The sequence below is a fragment of the Thermobia domestica genome, chromosome 15 (genome assembly GCF_964235325.1).
Source record: "Thermobia domestica chromosome 15, izTheDome1.hap1.1, whole genome shotgun sequence".
Taxonomy (NCBI): domain Eukaryota; kingdom Metazoa; phylum Arthropoda; class Insecta; order Zygentoma; family Lepismatidae; genus Thermobia; species Thermobia domestica.
The window spans coordinates 61371426-61398001 of record NC_137468.1 but is presented as its reverse complement, the minus strand read 5'-3'; the positions used below and the strand labels follow the sequence as shown (position 1 = coordinate 61398001).

At 33.9% G+C, this 26576-nt stretch overlaps 1 protein-coding gene and 4 non-coding genes across 5 annotated transcripts in view; 3 read left to right on the top strand and 2 right to left on the bottom strand.

Annotated features, from left to right (window-relative positions):
- LOC145671045 (ATP-dependent translocase ABCB1-like) overlaps positions 1 to 26576 on the bottom strand; it is a 124155-nt gene that overhangs the window by 64414 nt on the left and 33165 nt on the right. Inside the window, exons 6-9 of the mRNA XM_081739726.1 lie at positions 13149 to 13249; positions 4945 to 5116; positions 3348 to 3472; positions 1033 to 1210 (exon numbers count right to left, since the gene is read on the bottom strand). Coding sequence (XP_081595852.1) covers positions 1033 to 1210; positions 3348 to 3472; positions 4945 to 5116; positions 13149 to 13249 — 576 coding nt within the window. The remainder of the gene's footprint in view (positions 1 to 1032; positions 1211 to 3347; positions 3473 to 4944; positions 5117 to 13148; positions 13250 to 26576) is intronic.
- On the top strand, positions 15599 to 15671 carry TRNAK-UUU (transfer RNA lysine (anticodon UUU)). Its single transcript has one exon. It is a non-coding gene; the product is annotated as a tRNA-Lys (tRNA).
- TRNAI-AAU (transfer RNA isoleucine (anticodon AAU)) lies at positions 20789 to 20862 on the top strand. Its single transcript has one exon. It is a non-coding gene; the product is annotated as a tRNA-Ile (tRNA).
- TRNAI-AAU (transfer RNA isoleucine (anticodon AAU)) lies at positions 24671 to 24744 on the top strand. The gene has a single exon. It is a non-coding gene; the product is annotated as a tRNA-Ile (tRNA).
- On the bottom strand, positions 26202 to 26275 carry TRNAI-AAU (transfer RNA isoleucine (anticodon AAU)). Its single transcript has one exon. It is a non-coding gene; the product is annotated as a tRNA-Ile (tRNA).

The window sequence follows — 26576 nt, the reverse complement described above, 5'->3', positions numbered from 1 at the left end:
AAGATGTGATGGGTGAAAGTGGGTGAGTTGTCGGTTTAAAGATGGTCGCACAAAGGTTCACGATGAAGACTGAGCATTGTGACAGATGAACTAGTCGCAAAACTCAGTAACAATGTTCTCGAAAATCGCCGTTTTACGATAACAAAGCTCTCTTTCGCAAATTTCACGAAGTTGTGGCGCAAAAGTTAGCCTACTGTAAGTTTTGTGCAAGATAGGTTTCGAAACTTTTGACAGAGGAACGCAAAACTCAGCGGATGCAATTATTTGAGGCCTATAACAAAGACAGCGATTAATTTATGGATCGTGTTGTTACTGGAAACGAGACTTGGGTTAAGTACATATACAAAAAAGAGCTTGCAAATCATACATGTAAGAAAACTTGTAGCTAATGTGTTTTGGGATAGGAAAAGTTCCAGTCGACCTTTTGGAACGTGATGTGCTGAAAATATCGTGAAACACTACAGAAATTGTGAAGGACAATTCAAAACAAAAAACCCGAGGAAAATTGAGTTCAGAAGCACTGCTCTTTCATAACAACGCCCGCCCACACTCAACCCTAGCGGACTCAGAAATTTTTACATATCTTTTATGGCGAGGGTTTCGACCATCCGTCATACAGCTCGGACTGTACAGCGACTATGTCGAAAAGTAGTGTAAGAATGTTGCTTCAAAATATTATAATAAAAATGTCTACTTTCACTTGTCTTCTTTTTTCGAAAACGCGTATTACTTTCTGAAGAGCCCTCGTACATTGGCAACAACTAATTCTAGGTTCTATACTTGGGCTTAATGAGAACAGGTAGTTATTCTTAGACTTCTACCTACTTACTATGTCCAATAATAGTAATCATAATAGTTGAAAATAGAAATGGATGAACAGGTATTACATATTGAAATGTGCAAGAAAAATTATTTCCGTTAATGATCCATCTTTTAATTCATTACATGCCTTCTTTCGACAGTGCCATATTTGTTTTCCTTAGTTGGAGCCCTGTTAATGAATCATTTACAGTATTACTTAGAAACACTTACGATAATAAACACGCTAACATCATACTCCTGAGAATCGTCGTTAAGAATAGTCACACCATACCAAAATGACAATGCATACTGCGAGTACAGGATAAGCCAAACAGAGCCGGCAGCAATGCTACAAATTGTGCCTCTCCGCACAGAAGCTCGCTCTGCTGCGAAAAGCGTCCGCTTGTATCTAAAATAGGAAAATGAACATTAATAATAATAATAATAATAAAAGTAACCAACTGTAACAATGATGCAAACAAAATCACGATAACGTGGAACATTATGCAGCAAAACTACTACTTAACACAGTTCCATGCTATCTTACCTTTTTCTTCATACATAAGAATAGTCTAAATCAATTATTGTAATAAGTAGAAATAAACACGGTCAAATAATCACTTTATATCACCTGAACACACTATTTTTTCTATTTATTCATTACTAACTTTTCCTTAATCCTTCAAATATACTATTATTTTTCGTACACAAACTACACCTAGGGTTTGGCAACCCTGAAGAATTTGGATGATTTATATAGTCCAAAGACTTATATAAGATTTTGAAAGTAATTAATAAAACTGTGAGATTGGATAAGTCTTAAGGTACGGACATTTTATATGAGATTTTGGAAGTAAATTATAAAATTGTGTGACTGGAGTATGTCCTAATGCAGGAAGATTTTACATAAGACTTTGAAAGTAATTAATAAAATTTGGTGATTGAAATGTATCTTAATGAAGGAAAATAATAAATAGGCAGCATTTCTAAATCATCCACGTGAATTTCTATCTTAGAGGATTGCAAAGAAGGCCTCTATCATTGGTGCTCGATTCTAAACAAATCCAACTGTGCAACAAAAGATAAATATGTAAGTAAACATGGCATTTTCAACATTACAGCCTACAGTTGAAACAATTTAGCATATACGGAAATTATGATTAATATTTTCGGAAGCTGAGACTGGGAAGAATTGAATGCCATATTTACCATGTTGTTCATCAATCGAGCAAAATTTACTCACAGTATAAATTTAAAATTGTATTCGGCCCTACATATCTCAGTGTAGTTGCAGGTCTAGTATCCATCATGTGCCGTAAATTAACAATATAAATATTGAACTTATATGTAATATTAAGGAATACAGAATACTAAGGAATATTAATATCTGAAAATATATGTTTTGTAAACTTAATGAAAACAATAATCATAATTATCAAAGTAAATTCTGAATATTCCGAAAATAGATGGGAGAAAGAGGCTACCAGTCATTGTGTGTTGAAATTAACCATATAAAGTCAAAAGCAGGGTGCAGGTATTAAAATCACAACCTCATATTACTGTAGTGCTTTGCGATACACCTTTTCCATTGTGTATTGGGTATTGGATAACCCAAATGAAACATCTAGTTCATTTATTTCAAGGACATAAAACCTCAGGAAACTTATAAACTTAGGAGAATGAAGAGACTTAAACTATTACGCCGTGAATTAATGTAGACAAATATTGATATCACGGAGTAATTTTCTAATAAGATCAACCATCAGAAAGAAACGTTAATATTTTAATTTGAATACACATTACTTTCAAGAAAAATAAGAACAAATTAAGCCGAGAAAGTAATAAGAAATGAAGTTTCATAAATTCTAGAGTTAAATAACGTAGAAGATAAAAATACTAGTAATATAAAGCCAAAATAATCGCAACCCAAACCAAATTAATAGTAATAGTGTGTAATCGATTCAAAAAGCTTTTATTAACCACTTGAAGCGTATACAACAGATGTAGATGATAATTTTCTGAACACAATTGTAGAGTTAGTGTAAAAGTTTTTCGTTACTTATCGTACTTTCTACATTGTCATATATTTTGTTTTTGCCAAATAAGGTAAATAACGTATTTTAAAATTACTTCTGTGCTAAACTGCGCTGTTTCATAAAGCAACATAAGAATTATTGACATCAGATTATTCTAAACTTTCACCCGGAAATTATTAGAACATTTTTACAATGAAATATTCTCTATTATTTTTATGAAAACAATTTGAAGAATAATCTAAATAATTAATAAGTTAATAAATTATCTACAAGAGGCAACCAAAATATTTAAATAATTTTCCGCGTAAAACATATATTTACAGTAGAAAGTTTATAAGAAGAAATTAATAAATTCGTAGCAAACTGTTTCAAACAGATGTATAGTTGTATAGAATTTCTTCAAAATTCATATTCATATGTAACAAAAAGAACATTATGGTTATAGGAAAGCAAAAAATGGAAATAATAAATATTAAAATAATATTTCAGTACATTAAGTTGAATATTTACCTGTTTCTTTCTTTAGCTTCGCCTCCGAAAGCTATAACAGTTTTGATATTCGTGAATACTTCATCAATTACCATTTCTGCTGGGGTATAAGCTTCAATTTCTTTCACTAACATTGATGAAATGAGCTATAGAAAATACAGAAAAGTACAACCAAAGAATAAATTAAAGTAGAAATAATCTGGTTTTATTGTTATTTATACATTTTCTTATTAATTAAGATGAACCGTTTTCATATTATACATCATTTAATATATTGTTATGTACTATTTAAATCTGTTGCGAAAATGACTGCTTCCATTAGTAACAATAATTATGTGCTAATATTTTTACCCTAATGAGTCTTTTAATTTTAGAGGACGTTTATTAAACTATCACTACAATAACTTTTTATATAACAACTGTTGGTATATCACACAGAGCTGTAATTGCCAAGAATAATTCAATGAATTGATAGAAAGATAAGCACTAGCGAAAAACGAAAGTAATAATTGGACAGAGTATATTGGTGAAATTTTGAATAAGCAATCTATTATGGCTTAAACTTTACTTTTAAAATCATTTTAAAGAAATGCATCAAACTTTTTCTAATACAACACAAATCAAATTTATTCATTTAAAATTTTATTGTCATCAATATATATCAATTAACTATAGCCAATTTATAATTTGACTATGGTTTAGCTAATTTCTGTTTACTATAATACAAGTATTGTGCAGACACTATTTTGGAAAGTATATATTTTAATTTACATATCTTTTGCAGAGTAAAATTAGTTGATCAATTACATTCGACACTCACGAATGAAAATTTCCCTTTATATAATGGTAAGGAGAAAAATGTTTTTTACCGGGAACTTACTAGGAAAAGTAATATTTCATTAACAGAAATGCTAACAGAGATACTACATGATTTCTTTATCCTATTTCTTATTGTTTTAAATGGTACTCAATGTTTTATATCGTTTTACGCCGTTGTTACATTTTTTTCTTTAAAAATCACAATTAGGAACTGAGAAGTGTAAACTTAAATGAAGATTATTGTTGAATATATAAGGATGTTATACTAAGCTAAAATGGTAACCATATCTATTTATTGTCTTCTGCAAGAATTTGCTAGAAATAGATCTAATTCATCTAAATTCAATCTCTTTTTTTCTGTAAAATTGTGAGTTTGTGGGAAAAAGGGTTTAAGGAGACATATGTTAAATGCGCAGAAATTACATTGGAATGGCAAAAATATTATACTGATCAACACAGAAGGGTGTTGATCAGTATAATATACAATTGATACAATTAAAAAAAAAAGTGAGATCTGAACGACTGTAGTACATGAATCGAACCCGTTGGATTAAGGCAACAGGACGAGACCTACAATTTAAAGTGGGATCTGAACGACTGTAGTGCGTGAATCGAACTTCGGACCTTTTGCGCCAGAGGCACATGTAGTGGTCATTAGACCACAGAGGAGAGCTTGAACCTATTTTGTTGGAACTTCAGGGAAGATAGATTGATAGAAGTCGAACTACTCTGGATAAGCTGCAACATAAGGAAGCCATATTTAAAAGTATATCTTTATACGTGTTCTATTTTTATTTACCTTCCCAGATACTCCTTTGATAGCTATTATTACTGGACTTGTGCAAAGCAAAACAACACTTAACTTCCAAGATGACTTTACTGCGAAAAAAAGGCACGATAAGGCCGTCACACAAAGGCACACGAATATACCAAGCTTCTCTCCAATTCCTTCATGAATCTTGTTGATATCACTGGAAAAGAAAATTATATTGTGACATTTTTCTTCTTTTATGAAAACAATTGCAAATAGTTTCACTGTACTAAAAGAATTTAAATCCAGTATGAACGAAGTCACAGTGCTCCTATATAGTGTTCTGCGATTATAGTGTTGCACCAGAAAGTATATTGTCAACTTCTTATGTTGGCCACGATGGACACCAGAGAAAAACCAGATTAGAGAATAATAGTGTAAATTCCCCTATATGTGCGAAGGTATGAAATCCAATTAAGTTTTTATGAAAATATAGCGGCAGTAATCTTTAACGTTTCAACTGTACAAGTAAATTTTATTTTATTTTATATAAGTGCACAAAAATATTTACATATTGTTTTGTTTCTTCATAAAAGATAATTGTATTTAGGACTGTCAGCAACATTCAGACATTCTTACCCATTCAATTGATAATTACTATTTCAAAAATAAATATCTAATATTAATACTACGGTATTATTAATAAATAGTTTCATTTATTTTCTCTAAGTCAGCAGTTCATCTTTATATATATATATATATATATATATATATATATCCCTGTACTGGCCATAGTGTAGTTGAAGTCACAAACTACATCATGGCACTTGTGATGTTAGCGGTGGATTTGCTGCGTTTCTTCGTGAATTCTTGAACGTACGGACTTGCTTTCTAGTCACCGCCTCTGCTGGACTACTAATGAACTATTAACGCATGTGGAGTGTTATTTACTGGGGAACCTATACCATACATAGCAATCAGCAGTATTGTGATTTTTAGTTGCGTTGTTTTGATGTTGTAAACGAATAGGAGAAGGAAAGAAAACTTGCTGTTACAGGTATGTATCTAGAGGACACGAATTCGTAATTTGTATTTTGATATATAAAATAAATAGCATTTCAGAAATTGATTGAGATGAGGTTTGCGATTTAAAAGTCACGCTGAATGGTAAGATCATGTTTTCCTTCGTTGTAGCAGAGTGTGTTCAGTTTTTCACTTCAGTTTCCACGCAAAATGCAATGCTACCAAGATTTTAGATAAAGAGAAAGATCTTAAAACAAGAAAACTCAATTGAAATATATGATTTGAAAGTCACAGCAACTGTCTGTGACTGTTGCAATATTTTTTTGAATAAATATGTATATAGTATGTATGGAGTTATCAAATATTTACAGAATTCATTATGCTAAATTCTCAACATTTTGTAAAGCAATGCAAACGTTTGGAAAAACAGATTTATTACGACTTATTAGTTGATCACGTGGATTTAGTTTCATTGAAATTGATACATTATTTTTTTAAAAAAATAATACATTTATTTTAGAAATCAATCAAAATATATGGTTAGTGTCCAGGAAGACATAAAGTAGAAACTTAATGTTCTTTTTCTAATTCTTTTGAAATAGAAAAGAATACAGAGATAACACTTTTTGTGTACATCGATTGATTTCATACAGTTTAGAACTCTCTTCCTTTCTGACAGGACTTTGATATGGATCCAAAATATTTTTATGGAAAGGAGAAAAAAAGAAACAATTACCTGTAGAAAGTCACGTTTCTGATCACTAATCAGATGATAGTCACGCTGACCCTGATTATAGTCCGAACAAAGATACGAGTTCAGTTACTACTCTTTGCTGTTTAGGCTACTGTCATTTACAATAATTGCTTTATCTCTTTTACTTACTTGATATAGAGATATAGTCTCCTTTTTCTTAGCTTTCTTTATTCTGATGTAACTCCTACTCACATTTTTGTGATGATCTTTTCCAATATTCATGCTTATGTCTTGCTTTATGTTTTAAAATGTATTCACACATTCGTTATCGCAGTGTATTCGACCTACAATAATACATTTCCTGCATTTTATTATATTCTATCGCTCTTATTACACTTATGAGATATAAATTGATTGTGTAGAACTCTTTTGTTCTTCCGATACTTTATTGATCATACGAGTAAACATCTCTGCTCTATGCTAACATATATGGTATGGATAGCTTTTTCTTTCATAATATGATAAAGATTCATGGATTGGGCTACCAGTTAGCAACAATTGCAAATTAGGAGTCTGTTGTAATATAATTGTCTGTCGTATGTTTCTCTCAAAACTGAACAGATATATTTTTCAAATGCCTGTGTGCTTTTTATGAACAAATTCATACATTTTCTATTCGAATGGAAAGTATAATTCGTTTTAATTTACTATTGCAAATTCCCATAGCGAAAGTAATTATCTCGATTCTTTTGAAACGTCAATTTACAAGGCAGAAACACCATCCCAGCATCAAGGAGCATCCTTCCAGCAACATCAACCCAGCAACCAGGAACATCAACGAAGCAGCCACGAACATCAACCCAGCAGGCAGGAAATGGAACAGCTTAGTGTGTTGCGTCATCAACAAGAAGACCTATTTGGCGAAACATTTCTGGAAAATGTTCCTCTAATATGTTCCTGGAACACTTCTGGAATATATTCCTTCCACAAATGCACAAAGAAGTGTTGTTCTGTATAAGTTTTTCTATTTATATATTTTGTTGTTTCAGCATATAAACTTTGTACTTTTTCAAGCATAAATGAAGATTTATGAAACGTGTTCGTGTATGTAGATTTACCTGTATATGTAACCTTACCGCCCAATGTGATTTTCAATACACATAGCTTTCTCTGGAAAGTGTGCATTTTCCCCAAAATGATTATTTTTTAGTTTCTAGGGACAAAATTATATCCTATAAACATAAAAAGGATTTTTTTAGATGCTGTTAAATAATTCGGCCGGTAAAGGGATATATATATATATATATATATATATATATATATATATATATATATATATATATATATATATATATATATATATATATATATATACTGTGTATATGGTAATACATTGTTCTATTATTATACATTTATACATGTTTTCTGTCACAAAAATGTTAATCTCAAATTTTGACACAGTAAGTTTCGTATGGCTATAACTGGTAGGCTATGCTTAAAAGTGGTTTGGCAACCGCCGCAAGAGGGCTATGAATAAAAGTAGTTTGGTTCTTGCATTAGATAGATTCATTAGGAATTTAATTAAAGAATAATTCACTTTTAGGATTTATAGCATACTACCCGCCTCAAAATGACTTCGAATCTCATGGAAAAACAGAAGAAAAACATGAAATTGGTCTTATAACTATTATTCAGTTATTACATACAGCAAAATTCGCATACATCAGAACGAAGTTATGTTGTTCTTGCTTTTAATGACCATTTTGATGTGCATGGACATTGAGTCGGAGACTTGGGCATGGAATATACTTCTGAAATAATCCAAGTTAATCTCTATGCACTACATCTTCTTCAGCTCTGTTTCAAAGATTTGCAAGTTCTAAATAAACTTTTTTTTTTTCAGGAATTGATTCATACGATGCCAACAGCTTTCAATTGGATTGAAGTCGGAGCTGTTCCCAGGTCACTGTAACATCTTGATTCGTTTTCCCTCAAGTCATTTTATGACTTTCTTAGCTTTATGGCAAGATGCATGAAAAAATCAGTCATCTGCTCGTTTTGCGAAATATATATATATATATATATATATATAAGCCTCCTCTTCCCCTTTTACCCGAAAAATAACCCCACACCGTTACACTGAGTGTGTTTAATAGTCGAAGTCATGCACTTTGATTTGAAGATGAACCTTACACGTTGAACCTTAGCAGCTCCTATTCGGAATACTTAGAATTAACTTTCGTTAGGAAACATTTCCCTTTCTCCACTGTGCTTGGGTCCAATGTTCATATTCTTTGCGAAAGAAGTCGTTGCTTCCTTAAAGAGATGCTAAGTAGCGGCTTCGTCATAGTGGTACGACGTGCTAACACCAAGTCGTTTTGTAAATGGTGCCGAATCGTGCGAACACTAACGTCTTCCAATAGCCTGGGATGAATTTTTTTCAATGTCACTAGGTGTTATTTCCTCGTTATAAGATAGTGTGTATATTTGGTCATCTTTATCCCGCCACCGAATTTGCTCTTTGGAGCACCAACAGGAAGCAGTCATCTAGAAACTGCCAGCGACTTCAGTACTTTGATTTTGCCCATGTGCGTTGCATATTGCCTTTATCGAGACGTTTCCATCCCTCACACAAGAATACGGACTTTTCCTGATTATTACAATACTGGCATGTAAAATACACACTACAAAAATATTTAACATCAAAGTACACTAGACAAAGGCATAAAAATAATCACACATAATATAACACAAAGTCAACCCTCCTAAGTCAGCTTACAATCATCAATGAGCTGAGCTCGCTCCTCAGCAGTAATGAACTGCTACCAGACACGCTCCATCCATAAACATTTCCCTCTTCAAAATATAATAATATTGTGTTCAAAGATACAAAGTATTAGACCGTTTTTCAAAGCCAGATGTCACATAAGGTCCGAAGTCATTCTTGAAACATTCCTATAGTAACAGTTATATAATAAATATAACGAAAATGGAAACAACAATGTCAGCACTAAAATAATCAGATTTTTAGTAGGCAGTAAATAAATTCCAACAAAACACTCAACAATCTATGGTGCATATGCGCTTTGTCTTAATTAGCCATTTGTAGTGCATTATTTGTACTGTTTATTACTTGGAATAATGACAAACAATTTTATATGGAAGATTTGTTTATTTAGCATCAATTTATTTTATTTATTAATTAAAATACAAAATAAAATTTACTTTATGTTGAAACACCAAGAACAAGGGAAAATGGAAAGGATTATCATCTTGTCATCTTGGAAGAAATTGGACATACTCCTATATATGAATGCAAAATTGGCCAATATGCAGTATATCAGTGTCTCTTTTAATGGTCTGTGTCTTGAGTGTGGCATTAAGAAACTTTTAAATTCAAGTTTCCCTTATTTTGGCATATACCCGATTTCACTCTTGAGTTCATGCATGCCACTAATTGTAAGTCTGTTTGGATTCGTTACTTTTGTATTAAATTTACTATCTGGAATTTCTGGTGACCGTCTTGGACCTCACGATTGTCAACCACTCATCTATGAGTAATATAATGTAAGATTCGTCACAGAACATACACAATACTATGTGAATGTTCTATGACATCAATTGCATTATACCTATATAATACATAAAATTATACCTATATAACTATACAGTTTACGTTATTCTAAAATTCATTTATATAATATTCATAAAATGATTATATAATTCAAAATTTTGCATCAAGCACAATATATCTATTTCCTAAATTTTGACAAGTTGTCCAGTTTGTCCTTGAGAAATTGCGTAAAATGCTTTTCCAGAACAAGTTTGGCTTTAGTTTTCAGCTTCAATTTTACTTTTATTTTAACTATATATATATATATATATATATATATATATATATATATATATATATATATATATATATATATATATATATATATATAAATATATACGGGGGGAGGATCCAAGAGGGGCTATAGCCCCCCTTGACGCTCAGGTATACACTGGATAAAATGGGCTTCAATCCTGCTTTACACTGGATAAAGTGGCAAATTATGGTTTAGCCCCTCCTTGATCATATCCTGGATCCGCCACAGTATATTAAATATATATTTGTATATCTTTCGAATCCTCGTCTTGAGACACGAATTGCACTATGTGGCAACGTCGCAAACAAAGAACCATCAAATAGTTATATCGATTCTTTCCAGATGGCACCTAAAGTTGACATTGATTGACACTAGCTTCACTTATTAGTATGGCAATCGATTCAACTGCTTCTTGCATTTGTAGAGTAATGTTAATGGCTCCATGTTAATCTGCGACGTTACCGCATTGCGAAATTTTGATTCCCTATAGCGGGAGGGCATACCATCATATAACATTTTCACTTATTTTAACTTTATTTTGACCTGTAGAATAGTGCTCTGTCGTCCATGGGCGCCATATTTAGAACTCCTGTGTATATATATATATCTAGTTGATTTATCAGTAGTAGTAAATTTATCAGTTTACGAAGCTTTATAGTGGACAAATGCCACTGCTGCGTGGGTTTTCTCCGAATTCTTCCGTTTCCTCCTACCTTGCCTCGGTACTGTACATCGTGAGTCGTTAGAAAAAGTTATGTTCAAATTTATGTATATACGAATTTATTTAATTTCGATTCGTATATAAATTTGAATATCGCTTCCATAATTTAACTTTTAATATACTTGAGGATTTCATTAGTGACTTCTTGTAGATTTTACAGTTGACGCATTCAAATGGTTCATCTTTCAAATTATACATGTAGATTAAACCCTAGTTTCATCTGCTGAGCATATTGCATATTTTTGAGGGTATACCGTTCACATATTCGATGAGCCTGATTTAATATTAAAGAACATTTCAAAATTCAATTTACCGCTGAGAGAACATTTTGCAAGTATGTTTCTTGTTCTTCTTTTTTTGAAGTAACACATCGGTTCACCAACATACCAATTTTTCTTTTCAAATAATAATAATTACTAAAAAATCTCTTTGAACAAAATTTACTTAAACTAAATGCGATTAGACAAAATGTACTTTGTTTCGAATGTCCAATTTACCAAATATACCTTGGACAGAATGTCCAACGGACAAATAGTTGTTTCGACCAAAGCGTCGTGTGAGAACCAGAGGAACGTAACTCCATTTTCGTAGATTTACAGCACACAAGGGTTTCTTTCAAGCATATATTTTAATAAGATAGTAAACACATTATTGCATAGCAGACACGTCAATGACAAAGTCACCTTCAATAACACTCATATAACACCAAGTGAGACTTTCAGAATTATGTACATAATCCAAGCAAACAAAAATTCCATTCTTGGAGTTACGTTCCTTTGGTTTTTATACGACGAAATGTTTGTGCACAAATTGTACTTTGGTCAAAATGCCTTATGAATGAATTTTATTTTGGACCAAATGTCTGTTGGATACAATGTCACTGGAGCAAATGTATCGGACTAAATGTCTCTGAGTAAGACGTCCTTTGGGTTAAATGGTTTTGGACCAAAGAGGTTGTCACCCCCATACCACATCTATAAGATTCATCTTCATCTTTTTCTCTCATCTTTCCTTTTCTTTTTTCTTTTGATTTCTATCAAAGATGACACATCATACACATACTTACCGGCTGATTTTAAGCGTCTCGACTTTATTATTCGCATCATGCTGAATTTAGAAACGATTTCGAGTCGTATAAAAATTGGAATTTCTGTTCGAAATTCTTAATTAAGTACTATAACTAGAATCCGAACACATCAGAACTCGAACAATTTGAAATTCGAAAGAAAAATTCAAGCAAATTCTACTCAGGAATCCAAATGTTCCTTTTTGGCATCCAAATGCCCAGTACATTGTTCGTGTGCACTTATACGTACGTTTCCCGAGAACTTGTTTCACCCATACGGTTTGTAGTTCAGTTCGTTATCATGGAGGGTCACTCTCCTACACAATAATCTCTTTTCCTCCTCTTCTTCTTCCTACTTCCATATATGACATTATTATGCGTTTTTTCATTAGATAAATACACATTTTTGTATTTGTAATTTTGTTAATTTACATGTTTATTCATTTATTACTATTATTATTATTTGATAATACAATATTTTACCTCAAAATTCAGTATATTTACAGCTAATACCATTTTGAAAATTTGAGTTGGAGACACCTAGTAACGGATTAATCCAGTTTCTCTTATATTAAAGGGGGAGAACTTTTGGAACTCGAATGAAAGTTTTAGAATGGATTAAGTTCGGATTCCAAGGTATCACTGTACTTATATATTGTATAGAACAGTTTCCATAATTCCTGGGATTTCGTTATTTTTTCAAGATAATACACAGTATATCTCTCAAATTTCCTATTTCTTGGGTTGTTCCGAAACTCATGCAGTATAGTGTTTAACTCCTATGGTTTGGTTTCTCACCTAGGCAGAATGTCTCAAGAATCTGTCATTTCAATGTCAGAATTTTATGTATTCCAAGAAAAAAAAAAAGCATTTCCTTACCTTGTCAAAGTCGCAGTGAAATCTGTTGATTTATGTAGATCAAACCAGCCAATGTCTTGTCGTAGGAGTGACTTTAAATAGAACATACGAATTCTTATCACCTGCAACAAAGAAGAAGTTTACAATGTGTAAATAACTATCTATATTACAAAAAAGAATTTTCATATTCATAATAAGACTATTAAATAAGTTGACTGGGTTTCGTCAAGTCATCATCATTTCGATGTATTGGGATCATATTGGGTTTAATGATTGATTATCGCCTGTGGCAAATCAATGGCTTAACCATTTTTGAATTTCAAACCTGAAAGTGGGAGAGGTAGTAAATAAGTATTATATTTCTCTTCACCACGGATTAAGGGCGTGAAATTTGTTGAGGCGTGCTCTTATTGGCAAATTCGTTGAAGCATATGCGGTGAATTTTATTTGGCAAACACTGGTGAATGAGAGGTAGAAACTATTTAACTATTGGATCTACAGACATTAAATTTTGGAATATGACAATTTTTTTGTTACACAGAATACCATTATCATAGTTGAAATATGAAATTCCATTTTGAAGAGGAAAGTGTATGATGTGTTCAAACAGTATCGAACCTTTGATTGGCAAAAATACATTTATTGATTTGAAAATCCGAAACACTAATTCCGTTGAAAGTTGTGTCCTTGGTAATACACACACTTCTCCCAGCGCTCCCACCATTGTTGGAAAAGCTTCTGGAACGCAGTTTTTGGTGAATGATGAGCAACCGTGCCGTCGCATTCCACGTGATATCTTCTCTTGACTCAAATCGGGCCCCTTTTAGTGGCATTTTGAGCTTCGGAAATAACCAAAAGTCACACGGAGCCATGTCGTGTGAGAGGGAAACACACAGGGCTATTGTGTTTGGTGATGAAAATCTGAATCAAATTTCGCGGTCATTCTCCTCATGCCCAAAATTCTCGTTCAAAATTGAATGTATCGATCCGATTGAATGGTTTCCGCTTGGGTATCGCCAAGCTTTTGGCAACCGACGACCGCTCACTACACGTCTTTACTCGTTGACCGACTACTAGCGACTGACGCTTTCTGTGGGGGGAAAAGAAATCACGACTGCGCATGAGTGCTCCCTCTACTTCTACATTGAAGAAAGTCTCCCGCGCTTCATTGGTTTACGCGGGAAAAATAAGGTTCGATACTTTGTGAACTCACCTCGTATATTTATACTATTGTAACATTTTCTTTTCAAACACTATACATAGATGTGTGAAATTTGATATATGGTGTTTTTGTTTCAGAGAATACATCTACATTCACTTGAACAAATTCAGTATGGTAGAGATGAGTAAAGGATATAAAGGAAGAACAAGTGCAAAATTTTGTCCACGGTAAACGTGGAGACCTGTACAGCTCACAGATGACGAGAAGAACCCTAAAACAGGAGGAGTGGGGAAAGGTCAATGACACGGTCAAGTCCATTTTCGGTTTTTGAGGTGTGGTCTATACTTAGATGTCGTCTGCCCCTCTGGGTAAAGTTATATGTGTGCTATTCCGTGGTGTCATTTGAAACCCCCATGCGAAAAGTGGGAGAGCCCATACCTACGTCACACTACTTCTGCTAGGGTTCTTCTCGTCATCTGTGAGCTGTACTAGTCATACATAAACCTGAAGGTGAATGGACTCCACTAAATAATAATAATACTTTCCAGTTAAATAAACTTTTAAAATTCAATAGTATTTAATAGGATGTTGAATATTAATTAGAAAATAAGGAATAATTTATTTTTGCTATACATTTCAATGAGAATTACAATTTGGCACCAAAAGTTCAAGACAAGAGAAGCAATGCTCTTGTGAGTAATGAAAATTTGATACAATACATCAATCTCTTAGTATTTGTTGTGCTAAAAGGAAACTAAAGAGATCGAAAGACTTGGATAAATTATTTACTTAGCATATGTTGTGCTACAAGGGGTTGGAATATTACAAAATTTCTGGTTAAAAGTGAGGGTAAACATTTTGTATGACGCATCATGTTTACTGAACAAAACACAAAACAACTACTCAATACAACAACAAACATTTGTAATATTTCTAACGTTCCATCTGAAAAAAGAAATATCAACACTTACACTTGTGAACAGTGACTTAAGGTGAAATTTTATTCGGGAAGAATTTGGGAAAAAGTTACATACTATTTAAGAAGTGGATACTTAACAGTATATGACTTAGATTGAGTGCTGAAATGACTAAATTTTCAATAGAATACACTCCCTACTTCCACCATAAATAAACAATGTATTGCAAACTTTTCAATAGAGTCATGTTTGTATAAAGTGATGACATTGCATTAATTAACTGTGACTTTTAGTGTCACCAAACGGAAGAAGGTAACCGCTACACTAAACAAGAAAGAAAAAAAGCTAGAGAGGAGAACGTTTACTTTGTATAGTGTGAGAATATAACATCAGCCCGGATAGCTCAGTCGGTAGAGCGTTAGGCTTTTAACCTAACGGTCCAGGGTTCGAGTCCCTGTTCGGGCGGTATAGCTTTTTAATATTTTAACAGTAATGAAATATTTGTTGTGTTCGAATTATAGCTCTGTACTAGCTCGAACAGTTAGATTAGAGGTAGAAAGACCGTATGATAAGATGCATGAATTGTTGGTTTCAGTTTAGTTGTGTTGTAAATACATTTTATGAAAAGAAAAGAAAAAATGAATATGATAATTTTTTTAAAAAGTGCTTAAGTGAATTCTAAGAAAAAGCCTTGAAAAAAGGAACCATTAATATGTTTTTTTTTTTTTTGTTATAATAACGTCCTAAGGGACAATGGAAATAGAGTTGAGTTGAGTTGATTTTGAGTTTAACGTCCCGTTCAGCAGCGAGGCTATATGAGACGTGGACCTACTGATTAACGTGGAATCCGAACCACATGAGCTCCCGCCGGGAACACAATGGAAATAGAAATTAATGGGACTTTTTAATTGTAAAAAAAAAATCATGAAGTTCTTAATGTGAAGTTAAAAACTAATAAAATTTGGTATTATAATGGGACCTAGGCTGGCAAAAGAGGGAGAAAAGGAAAAAAATCACGGAGATAGCCGAGAAGTCAAGAAAGATTACTTAGCCATGTGGATAAGAAGAAACGTCGGACATTGGGTGAGAGGTTTCCACATTCTTCTGTGAGTTCAATTACTTCCACTAGTAAAAACTTAGCTAAGAAAAACTGTCTGAGCTATCGCAGTTTGGTTTCCCAGCGAAAACAGTTTTAGTAACTAGTAATTCAAATATTATGCAAATAATCTCATTATTGTCATTTTGTACATGGTGTGAATAAAATTGTAACTAAGCGTTATGAGGTAAATTAAGTTCTTTTACTTTACTTCTGCAAAGAAGAGATTAAAACCTACCTCTCATGCACTAATAGCAACAGCGTGGGTTGGTGGCAAATAATATAAACTGATATCATATACCATACCCAATTCAAGTTATTTGATTAACCATTTTTATTAATCATAATAAACTTCTTAAAAAGCAGTCTTTTAAAACTTCTCAGTTTTGTTACATCAACCTATTACACAAAAGGGACGAAATCAACCTTGCGAGACCCTGTAAAAAATTATGTTCTTGGGCCTTGTTTTGTATGGATATGTTTGTTCATAGGTATTAATTTTCTGTTCGCTATGATCATGTCATTATGATAATCTGCCTTCGTGTTCATTCTTTTCATTATTTCAATTCATATGCCTCATCTACGTAAAAATGAAATTTTTTTTTTTTAGGTCCCAGTAAGTTAAATAGCCGGATGATTAATGAAAGTGAATGATTATGAAAGAAATTGGTGGAATAGGAATGTGGAAGAACTTTAGGAAACCCACAGACACGATGTAGTCCACCACAAACTCACATGGCCCGGAATCGAACAAGGCCCCTAGTACAGTTATGAGCGGACTATCACTTTTCTAAGGGATCTAGTTAATGTTTTGGTGAGTTTTCTACTTTATCATTACGACAGGTAAATAAACAATAAAACTTCCAGAACAGTTAAAAAAGACCCATGCTCTTCATAGGAACAAGAAACTCCTAATGAGTCTCGCCTGACGATTAGTGTTGCTTATAAGAGGAAACGATGAGAAATAAGATGTTCTCGTATCGTCTCGTAAAATTTGTAGAAATCTCGTCTAGATTCTCAAAGGATTTTTCTCGTCTCGTCTCGATTCTCGTAAACCTTTTCGCGTCTCATCTTGTTCCGTAAATTTATTAACTTGACGTTTCGAAGTAATCTTAATAGAATCTTATTCTTAGTAATCGGAAATTCTAATGTTATATGTATAGGGATAACTATTGTATTATTAACATTAATTAAATATATACAAATACATAACACATAAGTTCATTAATGCAAACGAACAAAAGTCTTCATAGAACAGAACTATTAGTAACTGATTAAAAAAAAAATTGGATATGTGAAATGCGAAGTCTGATTCAACTTATGACCTCTTACAGCCATAAATAGATACTGTCGCCCACGAAACTCGTAAAACTACTTGTCTCATCTCGAATTTTCAAATATACCTTTCGCCTCGTTTTCGTATGTATATTATACGATCACTCCACGATCATTAAATGTAACCTAAACGGCTAGTGCGATTAGAAAATTTCTACCATTTTAGATTGGAAACCACCTTTTCCAACAACTTTCTTCCTTTCTTGATTTTTCGTTAATTTCTACTCATAACAGAGTTGGTCTATGGTCCCGAACTTCTGATATACCCGATATGTCTTAATGTAGTGAATTTTTATTTTTCTATAATATTTTGTTCAAGGGGGAGGTAAATTCTGAAACCACTCTTAAGAGTCTTTACTACAGCGAAATTAAACTACCGCTAATTTTTGGGTTTTTCTGTAATATCTTCAAAACAAATAAAAATATTCGAAAAGCAGAAACGTAGTGAACTAGATAAAACGATTTTGCATATGATACCGTTATCACAACTCATCTATCTGTTTTCGATTTGCTATTGTAGATAGATTTAACATTTTTTGCGGGTTCTGTAAATAGCGGCATACGAAAAGCAGATAAGTGAATTATGGTAAAGGCATCACATGCAAAATTGTATTGTCTAGTTTACTACGTTTCGGTTTTTCGAATATTTTTATTTGTTTTGAAGATATTACAGGAAAACTCTAAAGTTAGCGGTAGTTTAATTTCGCTGTAGTGAAGACCCTTAACCACCACTGCTCTAATCGAACAAAACCAAAAGCTCCAAATCAATTAGCTACAGCGTCTCGGCGCCACTGAGCCACCGTATGCAAACGCATGCATGTCTAGTCTGGTTTTGTGTAGGGATGCGCACGAGACAAGTTTTGAGGCTATCTCGTCTCGAAAATGTGCTGTAAAAGTGATGTCTCGACTCGAAAAACGTATATTTTTCTATTGGAAGAGCTGTGTCTCGACTCGAATTTCCTCAGGAAAATTCTGTCTCGACTCGACTCGTGCGCATCCCTAGTTTTGAGTTACTATAGCATAATATGCACCTTAGATTGGAGGAATATTACTTGACGTATGTAACAATAGACTATCAGTGTAATGATTCATAATCAGTCGCCACATCGAGAATCACTCTATTACTTGTAGAATGAATGGCAGAAGGAAAATCACCTAATGGAAGCTGTGATTGAAACATATGGACCAAACAATACAGAATATAACAGGAGCGCCAGATTTTGAAAAATAGTGGGGTTGTTCTAATTCACAGTGCAAAACCGGGCTTCTGGGGTACTGTCAAAGTTAGCGGAGACCCGGGGACCTTCCTCCAGATGTTTTTGAAAATTGACTATTGTGAAGATACAGATTAATGTACGTTTGAATGAAAGTTGAGTATATTTTTTATTCTTCACGGTGCATTACATTCTTGAATGAAAGTATGACAGCGAAACTAGGGAGTTTATAATATTCTATACTCTTATCTTAGAATTCTTCATGCCAATCTTAGAACTCGTCATGTCAAACTGAACTAGTCTTTGGATTTACAGATTTTGAAAGGAAAGAAAGCAAATGAAATTTCGTTCAATAAAACAAAATTTAAACACATATTTTTGTATATTATTATTATTATTATTATTATTATTATTATTATTATTATTATTATTATTATTATTATTATTATTATTATTATTAATAATAATAATAATAATAATAATAATAATAATAATAATAATAATATACACAACGCAGAGTATTGAAATGAAATGCATGTCTATTTTTTAAAAAAATCAGTATTGTATCCCTCTCTTTATGAATAAGCCAAGCCATAGAGTTATTTAACAAAACAGAGAAAGATTAGAATCTCTCATGCTTTTCCTTCTTTCTTTATTTTAGTTTATTTTCCTTATTATTTTTCTTCTTTCTCGAGCACAGACCTTGATATGTGAACTCTCCTGAAACATAGGTAGCTATATGGAGATGAAAAATATGTTTCTGAATAGGAAAGTGTCAAAACCAATCGAAAGATTGATGTCCTGAGGAGTAGAGGAAGAAACAGTAATTACTCAAATGCAGGGCCGGATTTAGCGGGGGAGCTTGGAGGGGGTTATAGCCTCGGGCCTTCAGGTGGATAGAGACCTCCACTCTGATCAAAATCTCAATTGACTATCTAAAAAGAATCATAAAGATACAATCATCGTCATAAAATAAAATATGACAAAAAATATGAAACATTCCCTTAACTTCCATTCTGTACTTTCACAAAAATGTGTTAGGTGAAGTCAGCAGGGCCATATATTTTTTTCTAGCCTCGGGCCTTCAGATGGGTTAATCCAGCTCTGCTCAAATGTCGCTTTTCTAATTATCTAAAATTTATTTTCAATTAATCAGTTCAGTATTTCCTTAACGTACAGTACGCGATCAGAACAAAAAGAAACTGGCAAACTGGCGAGCCTTTGCTACTATTGTTGTACTGATGAAGTGGACCGCTATCCCAGCATTTCAGGCTAGCTTAAAGGTAGGCTAGAGTAAGTAGGTTAGTTTAGGTTAGGTTGGATTTGTTTAGTTTAGTGTCAGTTAGGTTCCTGGACCTACTCTGTGGCATTTACCCCAATATACTAATCTCCGTGTCGTAACATGTAATAAGCACAAGGGAAAGACACCGTGTTGTAAAGGTATTGTGAGAAATCGTTCCGGTTATGAATGTGGTAGGATTTAGGATTTAGATTTCTGGACTTTCGGCATCTATGCCCATTTAACCCGTCAGGTATGCGGGATGACGTCCCTCGGCGAACACACTATCCAGGGAAAGGGAAGGAAGGAAGCAGCCTGGGACCGAAACAGTTAGGTACCACCCCGGCATTTGCCTGCTGTGAATGTGGAAAACCTCATTCAGGATGGCTGGCATGAGAAATCTTATTATACTCTTTTCGATCGAGTGCCCCCACAGGAAATCGAAACCGGTGATGAATGTGATTTCGTAAATTATTTTTACCGCAAATTCGCAAAGTAGCGTTCCAAGAATTAAAGACATCCATGCTCTTCAGAGATACTAGAACCCTGATGGATTCCTCCTTACTATTATCAGCCGAACGTTTGAACTACATCGGCTACAAAAGCTGTTGCGTAACGTATCCACACTAGCAAAAGCGCAAAATAACAACGGTACAATGGCCGGTTAGCTCAGTTGGTTAGAGCGTCGTGCTAATAACGCGAAGGTCGTGGGTTCGATCCCCTCATTGGCCATTTAGTTTTACTTAACAAAATATATCCAAACTTGCTCTTTTATTTGATATTTATTACGTACGCTGCAGTTAATGTTTCTTAAATAAATTTCCAGCCAGATCCTTAAAAAAAAAAAAAAAAAAAATACTTTATCATTCAGAATAATTAATGATAATAATCGTGCATATTTTCAATACGTCTTCAAGTTTTAAAATATATATTTTACTTCACTTTTATGGTTTTAAAGGAATATCTAACAAGTAGAAAGCAGATGTTGGTAAATGAACTTTAGGTCCATCCGACTCGCCACATATATCGTACGATGCGCAAATTTATCAAGTGACGGCGTGGCACAGTGAGTACCGCCTGTGACTCGTTCAAATGGTCCCGGCTTCAATTCCCGCTAGAGTCGACTTTATTTTTGCTTCAACCAATAAAGCAGCTATTTTTAGCTACAAGTAAAATATCAATTCCCCATATGTTTATAAGGAATTAAAACAATAGAAATATTCAAATCAGTTGTAAAATCTTTCAATGTTCCATGTTAACTAGCAACAAAAAGTAATCTATTTCGTAAATATATTGATATCACGACTTATATTATGGTTACCACAATCGTTATATAAAAAAAATGTTCTTGACGCTTCTTGCCTATATATGATATCAATATATTTACGAAATAATTACTTTTTATTGCTAGTTAACAGGAAACATTGAAAGATTTCACAACTGATTTGAACATTTCTATTATTTTAATTCATTATAAACCTATGGCGAATTAACATTTTACTTGTAGTTACAAATGGCTACTTTATTGGTTGAAGCAAAAAACACATAAATTAAAAAGAAAGCACATATTCAAAAGTTACTTGATGTGGAAATTAAAAAAAAAAACTAACTAATTTTTAATTATTTTAAAACAAATTTTTCTTGTTAAGTCCTGACTTTGTATGGGTGTAAAAAGCCCTCGGCGTCGACGCACCCAGAAAATTTCTTACTCTACTCTATTCCCATTTCCACTAGCAATCAAAACATTAATTTACCAACTAGACAACCTTCCAAGAAGGAAATATTTAGTTGTAAAAGAACTAAATTGTCAATGCTGACTACAGTTCCAATTAACCGGATTTCAGAAATAAATAATTAAAATAAAAATAAAAAGTTTTGCACGACTTTTATTTGGAAACAACAGCAATGAGCACAATATTAACAGTAATTAATCAAAAGAGGAAGTTACGATGCGTTTGGCTGTACTTACCTATTCCCCCATCCGCGTCTATCTTTTAGCACACGTAGGTACTATAGTGCTGCCAAAATATCTTTATCCGTGGCAAAATGCGAACTAAGCTCACACTCTCGACACACCCACACGTTGAGCCAATAAGGCTTCAGCTGTTGCTAAGCGAGAGATCCTTTCAGCCGTGGAGAGGAATTAATTCAGCCGATAGCAATGCTTGAAACGGAACGGGTGACTAGCTGTTGCCTCAATCTGGTATATCTCTAGGATTGTCACACGTTCTGTATATACAAGATTGATCTGTAATTGGGAATCTATTTTCTTATGCTGTATGAAGGTTGTACAGGGAGAACATTTGTCCGATATTTGCAAGTTAATACTCATGTCATATATTCTTATCCCTACGTATTTTTACCGGGGCGGGGGGAATATGACAGCACATTTATTCCGGGAGGTAAAAATATGACATCATACTTCAACTCCCACGGTAAAATTATGTCAGCACATTCTTACCACCTGGTGAAAATATCATACCCTAATGTCACGATAGAAAGAAAAAGTTAAAAACTAAAATAGAATTGGATCGTTAAGACTCAGATTACCTATATATATTACTACCAACTAAGATTTGCGATCTCAGCAGAGGTGAAGTAAAATGCAAAGCCACATTTTTATCCACTATCCACGAAATCAAAATACATTTACTTATATATATATATTTCGCATGGGGGCTGTATTTGGAAGTCAACGCCTGTAGGAATATCACCATTCATTTCAACGACAGCGAAAACTATGTATTTGACACTAATATCGGTCATTTTGGACTATTTTTACATGTCTCGGTATCTCCCCCCTGCTGACTCCCAGCACACATACAATGGTAGCTAAATTTGCAAGTCATCGCTAATGGAAATGTCACCATTGATCTCAGCGACCACGAAAACTATGCATTTGACACTAATATCGGTCATTTTGGATTACTTTTACACGTCTCGGTATCCCCCCGGTAACCCCCGGCCGCAGCCGAATAGGTTAAATTTGGAAGTTAATGCGATCGGAGTTTCACCATTGATCCTAGCGACTGCGAAAACTATAAATTCGACACTAATATCGGTCATTTTCTTCTACTTTTACATGACCCGGTAAATGCTTTCCTGAGACCCCTTGGTTCGACTTAAAAAAAAAAAAAACGCTTCACCTTGGTCTGGTGCCTGGACCAAGGTATCCGTAACAAAAATTTAGTAAGTCTCGGTCAATTTGTCTGGTCCCAGGGCCGGTCCTGGTAAACGCCCCCCCCTGAGACCCCCTGGTTCGAAATTTAAAAATAAAAACGCTTCTTCTTGATCTGGAACCTGGACCAAGTTATCCGTGACCAAAATTTGGTAACTCTCGGTCAACTTGTCTGGTCCCGAAGCCGGTCTCGGTAAAATCCCCCCGTGAGACTCCCTGGTTCGAAATTTGAAAAAAGCCCTTCGTCTTAATCTGGGGCCTGGACCAAGATGCCCGTGACCAAATTTTGGTAACTCTCGGTCCACTCGTCTGGTCCCCAGGTCGCACACAGACAGACAGACAAACACACAAACAAACTTAATTTTATTTATATTAGATATTGGATATGGATACCAGATAGTTAAAGTGAAAAATGACTACACTTAGCTATGATTCTTGAAAAAAAACAAACAATATAAATGAATAAAGTGTAACTGAAATTTCACTGGATAATAATAATAATAATAATAATAATAATAATAATAATAATAATAATAATAATAATAATAATAATAATAATAATAATAATAATAATAATAATAATAATTATTATTATTATTATTATTATTATTATTATTATTATCATTATCATCTACAAGTATATCGTATTTTATTGATAAAAATAATTGTAATAATGATTATGATAACCAACAAATGTTCAACACTCTTTCCACTAAAATAATAGTTTTCAAACATGTAACTTTGAATTAACTGTGATGGTTACCATATCAAGATTAAAAGGAAATTCAATTTTAATAAAATAACTACGATTGTCTACAATACTTTAACTACATACATCATAAAGCTTTACCTTACAAATTAGATGTACTTCAATGAATTTCTGACATTTTGAAGTAAGGCTCTGTTCTTTAACCGAAGTACCGTACATAGAATTTGATACAATTAGCAATTAGTCTTTGAAGATGTACTGAGTCAACAATAAGTTTTTAACTTAATCCACTGACAGTGCTTACATGCGGGGACTAACAGGTCACTGGTTGGTGTTCTCCTCCCTATTATCAGCTAAACGTATTAGACTGTCCTCTGATGCATGGGGTCTGTTCTTCGAAGCCAGCTCATGCTAAGTGAACTTTTGAGTGAGAGTTTTTAAGGGGATCTCCCGTTTCCTCTACTTCCTTAATTCCACCATTTCATTCATTTATCATCATCACACTCTCCTTTAGCCTAGCCGGCATAGCCTCAAAAGATTTCATTTTATTTTTTTCCTTAAGTTGTTTGGCTTAACTACATCGGCTACAAAAGCTGTTACCTAATTATTTGTACTGGAAAAATGTAAAGGAGTATGGTTGTTCTTACTTTAATGGCCGGTTAGCTCAGTTGGTTAGAGCGTCGTGCTAATAACGCGAAGGTCGTGGGTTCGATCCCCTCACTGGCCACATCTATTTTGCTTCGCTCAATACAAAATACACTATAGTCCCGTGGAACCAAATTTAATGGTGTTTCAGTTGAACAGAAATAAAGTTGTTCTCTCTTTTAAAAATTAATAAATCTCATTTCGTATGCGTCACCTGACCTTTACAGTACTGCAGAGTTAGGGTTGCCATATCTTTGCACTGTAAATACAGGATGCATATCATAGAAAAATAAATACCGGTAATTAAAAGTTGATTTCTAAACATACAAGCAATACACAAGTGATTTTGATATTAATTTTTTTTTTAACAATAACTTGACCATTTTGCTTAATAGTTCTTAATGAGCTTCAAAAGCACATAACAGTCTCAAGGTGACCAGACGTCCCGTTTTAGCCGGGACAGTCCCTTATTTTCAACCGTTGTCCCGTTTGTTGCTCATTCTCAAACGGGACGCCTAGATGTCCCGTTTTTAAGCAAAAATGACCCAGATGTCCCGTAATTATTATTCAAAATATAAATGGTCAATGCAAATTCTACGCTTTATCGCACCGACACTCATTGGGAAGGTTCAGCCGTGCCTAAAACTTCTGAATGTTCAGATGGGAATTGAGTGTTCTGTGGTTCAAGTGTAAATTGAGTTGTAATTCTGAGTGTTCAAGTAGTTAAAAGTATTGCTGGGTTGTACTTAAGTTAGAAACGCTGTGTTATTATTCTTACTTACGTATTTTGTAAATTGAAAACACTACTATAGTCCCAAAATGCAATGTGGAAGTCATCCCCCCCCCCCCCCGCCGCCGATTCGAATGCGTCCCGTTTTTCAAAGTAAAAGTTCTGGTCACCTTGAACAGTCTGCATTAATGTGCTGCTGATTTGGGATTTCTCAGCAACTGTCTACCAACATTAGCAAGAAAATACATTGGTAAAATTTGGTTCTTCCCATGTTATTTTCAATTCTTTTTCTTTTTTACTCAGAATCTGGTTGAAAAATAAACTTTCTGTAACAAATACCAAATTAATCAAGTATGTTGTCAAGTAGAGGATATGCCCATACGTATCTTCATCCTATGAACTCAGGTGGACAAACACCGTGCTCGTGGGTTTTCTCGGGGTTCTCTCGTTTCCTCCCACTTTCTTCATTCCACCATTTCATTCATCTCTCATCATCACCGTCTCCTTTAGCCTAACCGGCATAACCGTGGGACGTAAAACTTAAAGATTTCATTTCATTTTTCCTATGAACTCAATGAAGCTAAAAGCAACCGAGCATCGTCTGAGTAGGCATGCCTGTTTGGCTACTCTCGTTTCCGCTATGATTGTTGGCTCGAAACGTTGCGATCTTAGTGGCGCGGAGTGGGCAGAGTGGGTGTGGCGAGACAATGACATGGCTTCACGATTTTGTTGTATGTGCAAATCCTCCATTTTTTAACATCCTTGAAATGAATGAAAGCTTAGGATATGTTGTATTAAGCAAAATTTATTGGCCAGTGAGGGGATCGAACCCACGACCTTCGCGTTATTAGCACGACGCTCTAACCAACTGAGCTAACCGGCCACATTAACGCACCGCGCTCTTTTGTGAATTCGAGGGAAGAATAAATTAAGTAATAGCATTCATCACCGGAACAATTTCTCACCATTTTAGAACACGTTTTTTTTTTTTTTTTTTTTTCCTGTGTGTCTCATTACATCTTATAAGATTGAAATGACATAATGCGGGTAAGTTTCGCAGAGTATGTTCAAGAATATTGAACCTAACCGAAACTAAACGAACTCAACTTAACCGAAACTAATATACTTACCCTACCCTAAGCTAGCCTAAAATGCTGGAACTATTGTGTGGGAGAAAGATCCAA